At 42.8% G+C, this 12,215-nt stretch overlaps 1 protein-coding gene across 1 annotated transcript in view; it reads left to right on the forward strand.

The window, feature by feature from the left end:
- LOC141168172 (serine protease ami-like) overlaps nt 1–12,009 on the forward strand; it is a 151,101-nt gene extending 139,092 nt beyond the window's left edge. Inside the window, exon 5 of the mRNA XM_073655046.1 lies at nt 11,520–12,009. Within this exon, the coding sequence (XP_073511147.1) occupies nt 11,520–11,717 (198 nt within the window). The 3' untranslated portion in view covers nt 11,718–12,009. The remainder of the gene's footprint in view (nt 1–11,519) is intronic.
- Nucleotides 12,010–12,215: the final 206 nt, after the last annotated feature.

The raw sequence follows: 12,215 nt of genomic DNA on the forward strand, positions 1-12,215 counted from the left end.
AGTCACCGGAAATGGTTTTCACTTCACAGGTGTGCCCTGTCAGGTTTAATAAGTGGGATTTCTTGCCTTATAAATGGGGTTGGGACCATCAGTTGTGTTGTGCAGAAGTCTGGTAGATACACAGCAGATAGTCCTACTGAATAGACTGTTAGAATTTGTATTATGGCAAGAAAAAAGCAGCTAAGTAAAGAAAAACGAGTGGCCATCATTACTTTAAGAAATAAAGGTCAGACAGTGCGAAAAATTGGGAAAACTTTGAAAGTGTTCCCAAGTGCAGTTGCAAAAACCATCAAGCGCTACAAAGAAACTGGCTCACATGAGGACCGCCCCAGGAAAGGAAGACCAAGAGTCACCTCTGCTTCTGAGGATAAGTTTATCCGAGTCACCAGCCTCAGAAATCGCAGGTTAACAGCAGCTCAGATTAGAGACCAGGTCAATGCCACATAGAGTTCTAGCAGCAGACATCTCTACAACAACTGTTAAGAGGAGACTTTGTGCAGCAGGCCTTCATGGTAAAATAGCTGCTAGGAAACCACTGCTAAGGACAGGCAACAAGCAGAAGAGACTTGTTTGGGCTGGCTGATTTCCAGTGGAAATCTGTGCTTTGGTCTGATGAGTCCAAAATGAGGGAAACCGTATCTACTCTGAGTTTCATTTCTCCCAGGAAGTCCTCTAAAGCAGCTTGTTGCAGAAGCAATGGCAGCCCATCCAACATCAACTCGCACTTCTCGGTGGTGCTTTGACACACAAACATCTTTCTTTGCGCATTTAATTTCATGACTACAGAGTTGGGCAATGGCCTGATCTGCAATGCGGTTTGAGAAATAACATGCATAAGCACGTCCGATCCACATTAAAAAAACAGCCATAGAGTGTCCGGGAACCCTCCCCCACACTTTTCTTAGCCAGGGCTGCTTCTCGGCAGGGTTGGACGGACCCACCAGAAAACCGGAGACTCCTCCGGTGGGCCCTGGTTTCTCCTTCAGGAGAGTTCATAGTGCCGAGGTGAGGCCATGATGATGTTAGAGGCCACCATCTGCTTAGTTTTCTGTTACTTGGAATGCAAACACAAGTATGCAGCCAGCCATCCACCCACAGGCCGCAATACTAAATTGTAAGATTTCTGGGCAGCTGCTTGCACTTGAAATGTGACCTTTTAGGCTCGTGGAGGCAGAAGCTTTTCACAACCTCATGCCTTGTGACCATACTCGGTCCCCAGCCGTCACTATTTCTCCCGGTTGTCTCCGCCTTCTACAATCGCGGGTCCCTGAACATTACTGCTGGTATTTTTATGTGGGAATTTACTTGCCTCCTACCAGCCTGGAATATTTCCAGTAAACTATGGTATGACGCCATGGTATTAGCACTGCCCCCAGTAACAGTAGCGAAGCCATCCCCAATTTCCTTCTCAGGAATTTTATTTGGTAGACTGAGTGGCTGCCCAAATACATTAGTTTCTCACAAAGGAGCTGAAGATAGAGTTGCAGTAGGTGCAAGTTTCTCCAGCCTGTTAGATATTAGAGGGTGAACGACAGCACATTGGATCAGTGGTTAGCACTGAAGCCTTACAGCGCTGGGATCCTGGGTTCAAATCCCAGCAAGGGCAACATCCGCAAGGACTTTGTATGTTCTCCCCATGTTTGCGTGGGTTTCCACCTCAGTAAAAAAGTAGCCATAGAGTGTCCAGGAACCTTCCCACACACTTTTCTTAGCCAGGACTGCTTCTCGGCAGGGTTGGACGGTCCCACCAGAGAATCCTCTGGTGTGCCCTGGCTTCTACATCAGGAGAGTTCATGATAGAACGAACTTTGCAGCTGCTATGGGGCTCTTGAGCGGGGGAGAAAGGTAGTCCTGTCCGCCTCAGGAATAAGAAATATAACGTTCTCGTTGCAGCATGGGTCTAGAAGTGTCACCAACCAGTAATGATTGTCACCCAAAATTTTGAGAACGCGAGGGTCATGGGAAAGGCAGCGTAACATAAACTCAGCCATGCATGCCAGACTACTAACAGGCAAGACTTCAGTGTCTTCACCAAGAGGATGACTGACCATGCTCTATTCCTCCTCCTCTCTGTCCTCTGGCCATCCACGCTGAACAGACGGTATGACAGCTGTGCAGGTAGTACCGACTATAGCGCATAAAACTAGCTCCTGTCCTTCATCTTCCTCATTGTCACCCAATCAACGTTGGGATGAGATGAGGCTGTGTGCAATCACCCTGTATGGTTCCTTGCTCCATCTCATCGTGATCCGCCTGCAATGCATCCTCTTTGATTGTGAGCAGAGAGCGTTTCAGAAGACAGAGAAGTGGGATGGTGACGCTAATTATGGCATCATCTCCGCTCACCATCTTGATGGAGTCCTCAAAGTTTTGGAGGATGGTACATATGTCTGACATCCATTTCCACTCCTGAGGTCTTATGTGTGGAGTCTGAACTGAATACCGACGGCCTTGCTGATGCTGGTACTCAACAACTACCCTCTTCTGCTCACAAATCCTTCCCAACCTCTGCAGTGTAGAGTTCCAACGCGTGGGGACATCACACACCACTCTGTGAGCCGGAAGTTGCAAATGCTGCTGAAACACGGCAAGGGCGGCGGAAGCTGTAGCTGACTTTCTAAAATGGGCAGACAGCGGGCGTACTTTAACAAGCAGATTCGGCAGCTCTGGGTAGGATTTGAGAAACCGCTGAACCACGAGGTTAAGCACATGGGCAAGGCATGGTACGTGAGTGAGCTCGCCTCGCCTTAGAGCAGCCACCAGGTTCCGGCCATTGTCACACACAAGCATGCGGTGTGAGCCACAGATCTGCCTGCTCTTTCAGAGCTGTCCACAACTCTTCAGTATTGTGTTGTTTGTCACCTGAGCATATTAGCTTGCCGCTTGGCCGAGGCAGTGCTGCAGTGCTTCCAGCTTGTGACTGATGTGGTCTGATGTGGTCATTTTGGAGGCTGAAGAGGAGGAGGCTGAGGAGGATGAGGTGCAGGAGCTGTAGACTGTGGGGGCAACCCTGATTGACCTAGGGTCTGCAATCCATGGCGTTGGGAGAACGTGTTCCGTCCCAAAGTCCGACTGGGTCCCGGCTTCCACTATGTTAACCCTGTGTGCCATCAGCGAGATGTACCGTCCCTGCCCACAAGCACTTGTCCACGTGTCCGTGGTTAGGTGGACTTTCCCGGTAACTGCGTTGTTGAGGGCACGGCTAATGTTTTGGGGCACGTGCTTGTGTAACGCGGGAACGGCACACCGGGAGAAATAGTGGTGGCTAAGGACCGAGTACCGAGGGACGGCCGCCGCCATCAGGTTGCAGAATGCTTCCATCTCCATGAGCTTAAAAGGCAACATTTCGAGCTCAAGCAGTCGTGAAATGTAAGAATTTAGTAGTGTGGCCTGTGGGGCGTTGGCAGCATTTTTGCGCTTGCGTTCCAAGGACTGGGGTATGGACGTGCTTCCTGATGCTGCTACTTGAGCGTGTGCAACGACAGGTACAGGGGAGGAGGCATCTTCGCATGCACCATGGACAGGGGATTGGCTTGCATTCACAACAGCGGAATAAGCAATGGTGCCACCCGCAGACACTGTTCCTGGTCCCTGGGGTTCGGTCCACAAAGTCGGGTGCTTTGCTGCCATGTGCCTGATCATTCTGGTGGTGGTCAGGCTGGTCGTTTTTCCACCCCTGCTGATGCTGGCCTGGCAGGTGGTGCAAATGGCCTTTTGGGGGTTATCGGCAGAGTCTTTAAAAAACAACCAGACTCGGGAAGACCTAACAGTTGTACTGGCAACTTCCTTCGTGTTGGTGTTACGGGGAACGGTTGCCTGCCTTTAGTCTGCGGTCACCACACTGCTTCTTCCTGCCTGTTGGGGTGCTCTGCCTCCCTCCCCCTGTGTGCTGCTGTGCTCGCTCTGCATGTCCTCCTGCCAGGTTGAGTCAGTTACTATATCATCCACCACCTCGTCTTCCACTTCCGCACCCTGGTCCTCCTCCTGACTTTCTGGCAATTGTGTATTATCATCGTCCACCTCTTGTGACACTTTTCCCACTGTCACCTTCGTGTGACCGTGGCTGCTCAAATATTTGGGCATCGCTACATGCAATCTCCTCTTGCCCCGCTTCAAGTGGACCGGGTGAGAGGCCCGAATCTATAAATGGAAAAGTGAGCAGCTCTTCAAATTGTCCAGGTGTGGGATCTGTTGTCTCTGGGCACTTGGCATGGTGGGAGGAAGGAGGATCAGGGTGAGGAATATGCGGTTCAGACTCACGGCTACTGAGACTTGACCGTGTGGAAGACAGGGTGGTGGCTAAGTGACTGGAAACATTATCCGCTATCCAACCAACAACCTTTTGACACTGCTCGGGGTTCAATAGTGGTGTGCTGCGGTCCCCTTGGAATTGGTACAGGATTGTCGGGCGAGAAGATGTGGGTATTTGTTGGCCTTGTCCTCGGCCTCTGCATGCACCATCACCATCACGTCCAGTTCCCCATCTCTTGCCACGTGCCTTGCCCATTTTAAATGGAGGACAGTATCTTCCACGCTCACTACAAATGACTGAGTTTGGAGCGAACTCATATGTGATCCGTGTGATGGAGAAAAAGAGTTTTAAATACCTGGCCTGTAGGTAACTAGTTTGAACAGCAAACCGGTGTCAAAAACTTTGTTGACGCACTGAAAAAAAATTGGAATGGAGGTCAAAAATGGCAGTATTTTCTGACAACGTATATGTGATTCGTGTGACGGAGAAAACAGTTTTAAATACCTGGCCTGTAGGTAACTAGTTTGAACAACAAACTGGTGTGAATTACTTTACTGACACATTGAAAGAACTTTTTAATGGAGGCCAGAAATGGCAGTATTTTCTGACAATGTATATGTGATCCGTGTGACGGAGAAAACAGAGTTTTAAATACCTGGCCTGTAGGTAACTAGTTTGAACAGCAAACCGGCTTCAAAAACTTCGCTGACACAGTGAAAAAAAATTGGAATGGAGGCCAAAAATGGCAGTATTTTCTGAAAACGTATATGTGATCCGTGTGACAGAGAAAACAGTTTTAAATAGCTGGATTTCTAGCGCTGTAATATGGAAAGGACCTGGCTGTATTCTGCAGTGCCAACAAGCCAATGGCGCAAAAAAACGGTGTTCTCTGGATTGCTTTTTAAGCAAATGAGGATTAAAATCCAAAAAAAAGCATTCCTAGCCCCTGAGACCTGGGCCTTTGTATAGAAATATCTAACAGCAGCAGAAGGCAGAATTGGAATGGAGCCTCTTGTGCTATATGCACTGCAGTCTGCTATATACCCTGCCTGCCTATATACACTGCCTGCCTGATAGTAACATAGTCTTCCTTCAACCTTAAAAACTAAGTCCATCTAGTACAACCCATAGTCTAACATGTTGATCCAGAGGAAGGCAAAAAAACTCCATGTGGCAAACACTAAGCTCCACATTGGGGAAAAAAATTCCTTCCTGACTCCATACGACAATCAGACTAGTTCCCTGGATCAACGCCCTATTAAGGAATCTAGTATATATGACCTGTAATATTATACTTTTCAAGAAAGGCATCCATGCCCTTCTTAAATTTTAGTAGTGAATCACTCATTACAACATGATGCGGCAGAGAGTTCCATAGTCTCACTGCTCTTACAGTAAAGAATCCGCGTCTGTGATTATGATTAAACCTTCTTTCCTCCAGATGTAGAAGATGCCCCCTTGTCCCCGTCTCAGGCCTCAGAGTAAAAAGATCAGTAGAAAGGTCTTTGTATTGTCCCCTCATATACTTGTACATAGTAATAAAATCACCCCGAAGCCTTCGTTTTTCCAAGGTAAATAACCCCAAGTGTAATAACCTGTCTTGGTATTGCAGACCTCCCAGTCCTCTAATAACCTTGGTCGCTCTTCTCTGCACCCGCTATAGTTCAGCTATGTCTTTCTTATACACCGGAGACGAGAACTGTACACAGTATTCTAAGTGTGGTCGCACTAGTGACTTGTATAGAGGTAAAATTATGTTCTCCTCATGAGCATCTATGCCTCTTTTAATGCATCCTATTATTTTATTTGTCTTTGCAGCAGCTGCCTGACACTGGCCACCAAACATAAAATTGTCGTCCACCAATACACCCAGGTCTTTTTCAGTGACAGTTTTGCCCAGTGTTTTACAATTAAGCATATAATTATACATTTTACTTCCTCTACCCAAGTGCATTACCTTACATTTATCCCCATTAAAGCTCATTTGCCATTTATCAGCCCAAATTTCTAGTTTAAATAGATCCTGTAATATAAAATTGTCCTCCTCTGTATTGATTACCCTGCAGAGTTTAGTGTCATCTGCAAATATTGAAATATTACTCTGTATGCCCCCTACAAGGTCATTAATAAATATGTTAAAAAGAAGCGGGCCCAATACTGACCCCTGTGGTACCCCACTGTTAACTGAGACCCAGTCTGAGTGTGTTCCATTAATAACCACCCTTTGTTTCCTATCACTGAGCCAGTTCTTAACCCACATACATATATTTTCCCCTATCCCCATTGTTCTCATTTTATGTATCAACCTTTTGTGTGTAACCGTATCAAAAGCTTTTGAAAAGTCCATATACACAACATCCACTGCATTTCCTTGGTCCAGTCCGGAACTTGCCTCCTCATAAAAGCTGATCAGATTAGTTTGACAGGAATGGTCCCTCGTAAACCCATGTTGATATTGGGTCATGAGGTTATTCTTCTTCAGATACTCTAGTATAGCATCTCTTAGGAAACCCTCCAGGGTTTTACCTACAATAGAGGTTAAGCTTACTGGCCTATAATTTCCAAGTTCAGTTTTTGTCCCATTTTTGAATATTGGCACCACATTTGCTATACGCCAGTCCTGTGGTACAGATCCTGTTATTATGGAATCTTTAAAGATTAAAAATAATGGTCTATCTATGACGTTACTTAATTCCTGCAGTACTCGCGGGTGTATCCTATCCGGGCCCGGGGATTTGTCAACTTTAGTGATTTTTAGACGCCGCCGTACTTCCTGCTGGGTTAAGCAAGTGACATTTAATGGAGAATTTTTGTTATCACTAATCATGTTTTCGGTCATGCCACTTTCTTGTGTAAATACTGTTGAAAAAAAATCATTTAGCATATTGGCTTTTACCTCATCCTCATCCACCATTTCACCCAGACTATTTTTAAGGGGGCCAACACTATCATTTTTTAGTTTTTTACTATTTATGTAGTTAAAGAATATTTTGGGGTTATTTTTACTTTCTCTGGCAATGAGTCTCTGTCTCAATCTTTGCTGCCTTGATTTGGTTTTTACAGAATTTATTTAATTTTCTGTATTTATTTAATGCCTCATCACTACCTACTTGCTTTAGTTTTCTAAATGCTTTTTTTTGTCACTTATTGCGCCCCTTACAGCTCTATTTAGCCATAGTGGTTTCCTCCTATTTCTAGCATGTTTATTCCCATAGGGTATATATTGTGCACAGGTCCTATTCAGGATGCTAATAAATGTCTCCCATTTGCTTTGTGTAGTTTTAGGTCTCAGTATATCATCCCAGTTTATTGCACTAAGATCATCTCTCAACCGTTGGAAATTTGCCTTCCTGAAGTTTAGTGTCCTTGTAACCCCTCTGCTACACATATTATTAAAGGATAAATGAAAACTTATTATTTTGTGATCACTATTACCCAAGTGACCCCCAACTCGTATGTTTGATATGCGGTCTGGCCTGTTGGTTAATATTAGGTCTAGCAGTGCCCCCCTTCTTGTTGGGTCCTGAACCAGTTGTGAAAGGTAATTATCTCTCAAAGATGTCAAAAACCTATTACCTTTGCTTGAACTACAGGTTTCTGTTCCCCAATGTATTTCAGGGTAGTTGAAGTCCCCCATAATAATGACTTCTCCTTGAGTCACTTGATATCTCTGCAAATGGATTAGTTAGTCCTCAAAAGGACTGTTGGTTAAGATGGATATGTGTAATGTACGTTTTTTCTCCCTACACTACCTAATACACAAGCAAATCTCTCCCTGACGCAGTATAACCTCTTCCTACTCTGCTTGATTCCGGAGTGACTGTGACGAGCATGGCGGCGCCAGGTCTGATATAGATCACTGCCCCCATGGCTGCGGCATTACAATGAGTGGCAGGCAATCCCTGCATGTTGATTGGCACTCTATCATGCATCGAGGGAACTCAAGCTCCCTCCGAGCAACCCCGGAAATACTCGGCGAGCGCTGAGCATCTCGAGCAGTGAGATGAGTAGCGAGCATGCTCGCTCGTCACTAGTGTACAACTTTAACGCTTCATATTTAATGCACACATAGTTGTTCTGTTAACATGAGGACATCGGTTCTGAGTCTTATTTGTACATTATAAACAAGATGAAATCATATGATTGTATTCTTGAGGGATCAGAGGCATATATGGAGAGCAAGTCATTATGACGATCATGGATATTATAAGATCTTTTGTGAGAGATATTCGGGGTTTGTTTTTGGGTGGTATATTTATGTCTTATAATTAATTTTGAGCATTGAAAAATGATAATAAAAATGTAAAAATAAAAAAACAAAGCAAAAAAATTAATGAATATGAATATATCTGTGAGTCAATACGTTATCATAGCGTTTTTCATGGATTAATTATAAAACTTTGTGGAGATTATAGAACATAGGATTAATTAAAAGCCAACATATATTGTGGTAATTTCTGTATATGGATTTTATTTTAGTTGTAGGTATTTTTTGTATGTGTATTTAATGTTTTTTCATTGTATTTGTGTTCAATATGTTTTTTTTTCTTTCTGTATTTTATGATTATAATTATGTGAATTCTTTGTGGTTTCTTTTTGTAATTGTGATTTGTTGTAATTTCCTTGTTTTTTTCTATATATGTTACATTTGAAAATGATTGTTCACAATTGACAAAAAAAAAGCTCGGGTGGCGCTGAAACGTTTTGCTGATGTGAATAACTGATTGACTCTCCACACATGAGTGTCGGGATCCTTTTCTACTTTGGTATGTTACCCCTTTTCTACTTTTGTATTGACAGCTGACATGAAGCCCAGGTTAGTAATGGCTGCCAGGTGATCGGACCGCCGCCAGACACTCGGGATTCCGGCAGTAGAGGAGTATAAAGTATTTTTTATTTTAATATCAATTTATTTTAATTTTTTTTTTGTTTAAACTGAGCACAGACGCTGGCTGAAGAGACTACTTCTCCCCTCAGTGGCGCCTGCTCTCGCTATCATCAGTGGGAGCGGCCGTAGACTGATGGGAGGAGTAGTCTCCCATGGTCAATTATGTATGCGTTTTTTCCGTGTTTTTGACTCATTGACTTGAATTGAGTCAGTCAAATACGTAGCAAAAATTTGCATCAAATCTGCAAATATTTTTTACCTGCGTTTTTGCTGCGAATTTGACTGACTCAGTTGAAGTCAATGGGTGAAAAACGATGCAAACATGTACAAAGAGTTTACATGCTGCTGATTTAAACGCAATGACAATCCAGACTGGGAAATTCCAGATCATGTGCACAGAACTTCAGAATTGTCATTGCATTAGCTGGCACAAGGATTCCCTAGCGCTTTTGGCCCATTTCCGTGCAGAAAAAACGCACCAAAAATGCACAGTGTGCACACAGCCTTAAGACTCATCTGCCTACACCCAACATACTGGCTGCTTGCAGCTGCCCCAGAGGTTGTATGAAGCTTATTGCATAATGTTTAACATTATTGAGGGAGCCAAAAGGACAAGAAGTCTGGAAATTTACACTAGATGTTAATTTTCCCCCTGTCAAAAGTCTGCAACATGTGGATAATATTTGTAAAATTGTATCTGCTTGCCTGATGTTGTTTCCACTGTGGATTTTTTTAAAATCAAATGTTTTTATTGATTTTTATAAAGATTTTCACAAATGTAAAAATAACAACCAGACAAACATTGGAGAGAAACAGTTATCCACTGCTCAACCTTAAGAAGCATTAAACATGAGTTATTTATACATCTTGGCTCTGCAAAACCAGCATAATTAGATGAACAAATATTTGCACTTAGTGACAATAGTCAATCCAATTACATATAACTTGTGGAAGTACTAATAACATTTTAATTAATTTTCAAAGAAGTTCAATTTGAGGCATCATATAAACGTAACTGAAAGCAAGCCAAGGCAAAATCTCCTCAGTTCATTAGATGTCACACCAGAGCCATCAATCCATAGACCCCATATCTATGGGTATATCTTTTTAGGTATATGCCTTTTTCCAAATTTACTAGCCAGTTAACTTTATCAATAAATTCTGATATCATAGGCTCCTGATCTACTATCCATTTTTGGGCTATCAATTTTCTTGCCATATATAACATATGTGCCGCCACAATTTTGCCGTATTCATCAATAGGCAGATATTCAACATATCCCAATATACATGCTAATGGTGAAAGCTCTACATCAATTGAATAAACCCTGTTAATCATTTCTACAACACTCTTCCAAAATGACACCAGGTTAGGATAATTCTGCATCTTATGAAGCCTATCTGTTATGTTAGTTTTGCATCTATGACAGTGAGGACTTGAACGAAATACTATGTTAAATAAGAATTGAGGTGTCCTGTATACCTGGTGTTTCACATATATATGGGACAGTCTATGGGATTCACTTAAAGACAGCTGTGGAACTCTTTCCAGTATATCTGACCAGTGATTTTCCTCTATGGGTCCCATTACACTCTCCTATTTCTTTTTTGCTTGTATAGGCTGGTTTTATAAAGTAATGAGATCAGTCCATGAGAACTGTGTAGATTAGCTATTCTCTGTATTATTGAGTTTCGGGCTACCGTCCCTTCCAGAACAATGCCTTCCGCCCAATATGCGTGCCTAAATTGTAAGCATTTATAGGATTCAGAGGGAGGTAACCCATATTCGTTTTGCAGCTGTGAGAATTCCTTAATCACATCACCTATCAGCACTTGATTAAGTCTGTTTAAACCCTTGGCGCTCCAGGAGCCAAATCCCATCAGTTGGTATAGATTTGGAAGCCATGCAGTGTTCCATAATGAAGTAAATTGCGAAACACCTTCTATTCCTTGTAATTTGTTCACCGTCCCCCAAAGTTTGTGACATAACAGCATAGCAGGTATTTTGCCTCCAAGTGTCCTAAACTTATGCGTCTCCAATACCTCAGAGTTTATCTGCTTGGAAATAATGCTGTAGTAACATAAGCTGAGCTCCCCCTCCCCCAGGGTCGTCTATCCACTGTGGATTTTACTTTTGAAAATCTGCAGGTAAATTCTGCAGGTACACATTGAGTTACCCTAAAGAAAGAAAACATTCCAAGGCAAGGTTGGCATTGAAAGTGAGGCTAAAATACAAAGGTTACTGAGACAAGTATCCAGAAATCCAGATATATTTGATCTACATTGAGGAACTAAAAAGACAGTACTGTAATTCTGCCATATATGAAAATACAATTGGGATCTAAAATAATAATAGTTATTACCATTTCTATTCATTAGGGCGACTCTGGTGGACCTTTGATATGTAATGGAGTTGTGGAAGCTATAGTGTCTTCTGGATTTACCGTCTGTGGCAATTTAAAACGTCCAGGAAAATACACCCGCATTGCTCCCTATAAGAACTGGATTGTAGAGACCATGCGTAACTTCACCAACCCAACCATACCTATTCCAACTGTAAAAGTCTGTGTAACATGAAATGATGGATTTCTTTATAAAGTATATTCTTATAATCATTAGCTGTGAATAAAAAAAACCTTTGCTTTGGGTATTCAGTTAGAATTGTCAATAACCACAGCAGACTGGCTGTATACTATATGAATCTGCTTTAATTAGCGCTGTTGTTGAGGTATTATGCAGGATTGTGGAATTTCATTGTTATGTACGATCCCCTCGTGCCCACACTCAACAACAGTGTAAGTGGGTATATTATGAGGACAGGATCAGCTTGTCTTGTATCATTCCTTATTAAAATATGTGTTGTACAACTTCTACTTATCATTTTATTGAATACCTAAACAAGTTTTGATGGATTCGAAAAATATTTTTGCGTCCTTCAAAAAATAGCTACTGAAAACTTGGATGTAGTATTGCAGTGCTATCTTTCAGTGAATATTGAAAGCTGTAATACCATATGCAACTTGTGGAGTGGTGTTGTGTGGTGCTGGGAACTTTGAGGCTAAACTTGTATAATGA

This window comes from Phyllobates terribilis, unplaced genomic scaffold, assembly GCF_046119375.1.
Source record: "Phyllobates terribilis strain yellow unplaced genomic scaffold, ASM4611937v1 Scaffold_1__5_contigs__length_1240528914, whole genome shotgun sequence".
In the NCBI taxonomy this organism is placed as follows: domain Eukaryota; kingdom Metazoa; phylum Chordata; class Amphibia; order Anura; family Dendrobatidae; genus Phyllobates; species Phyllobates terribilis.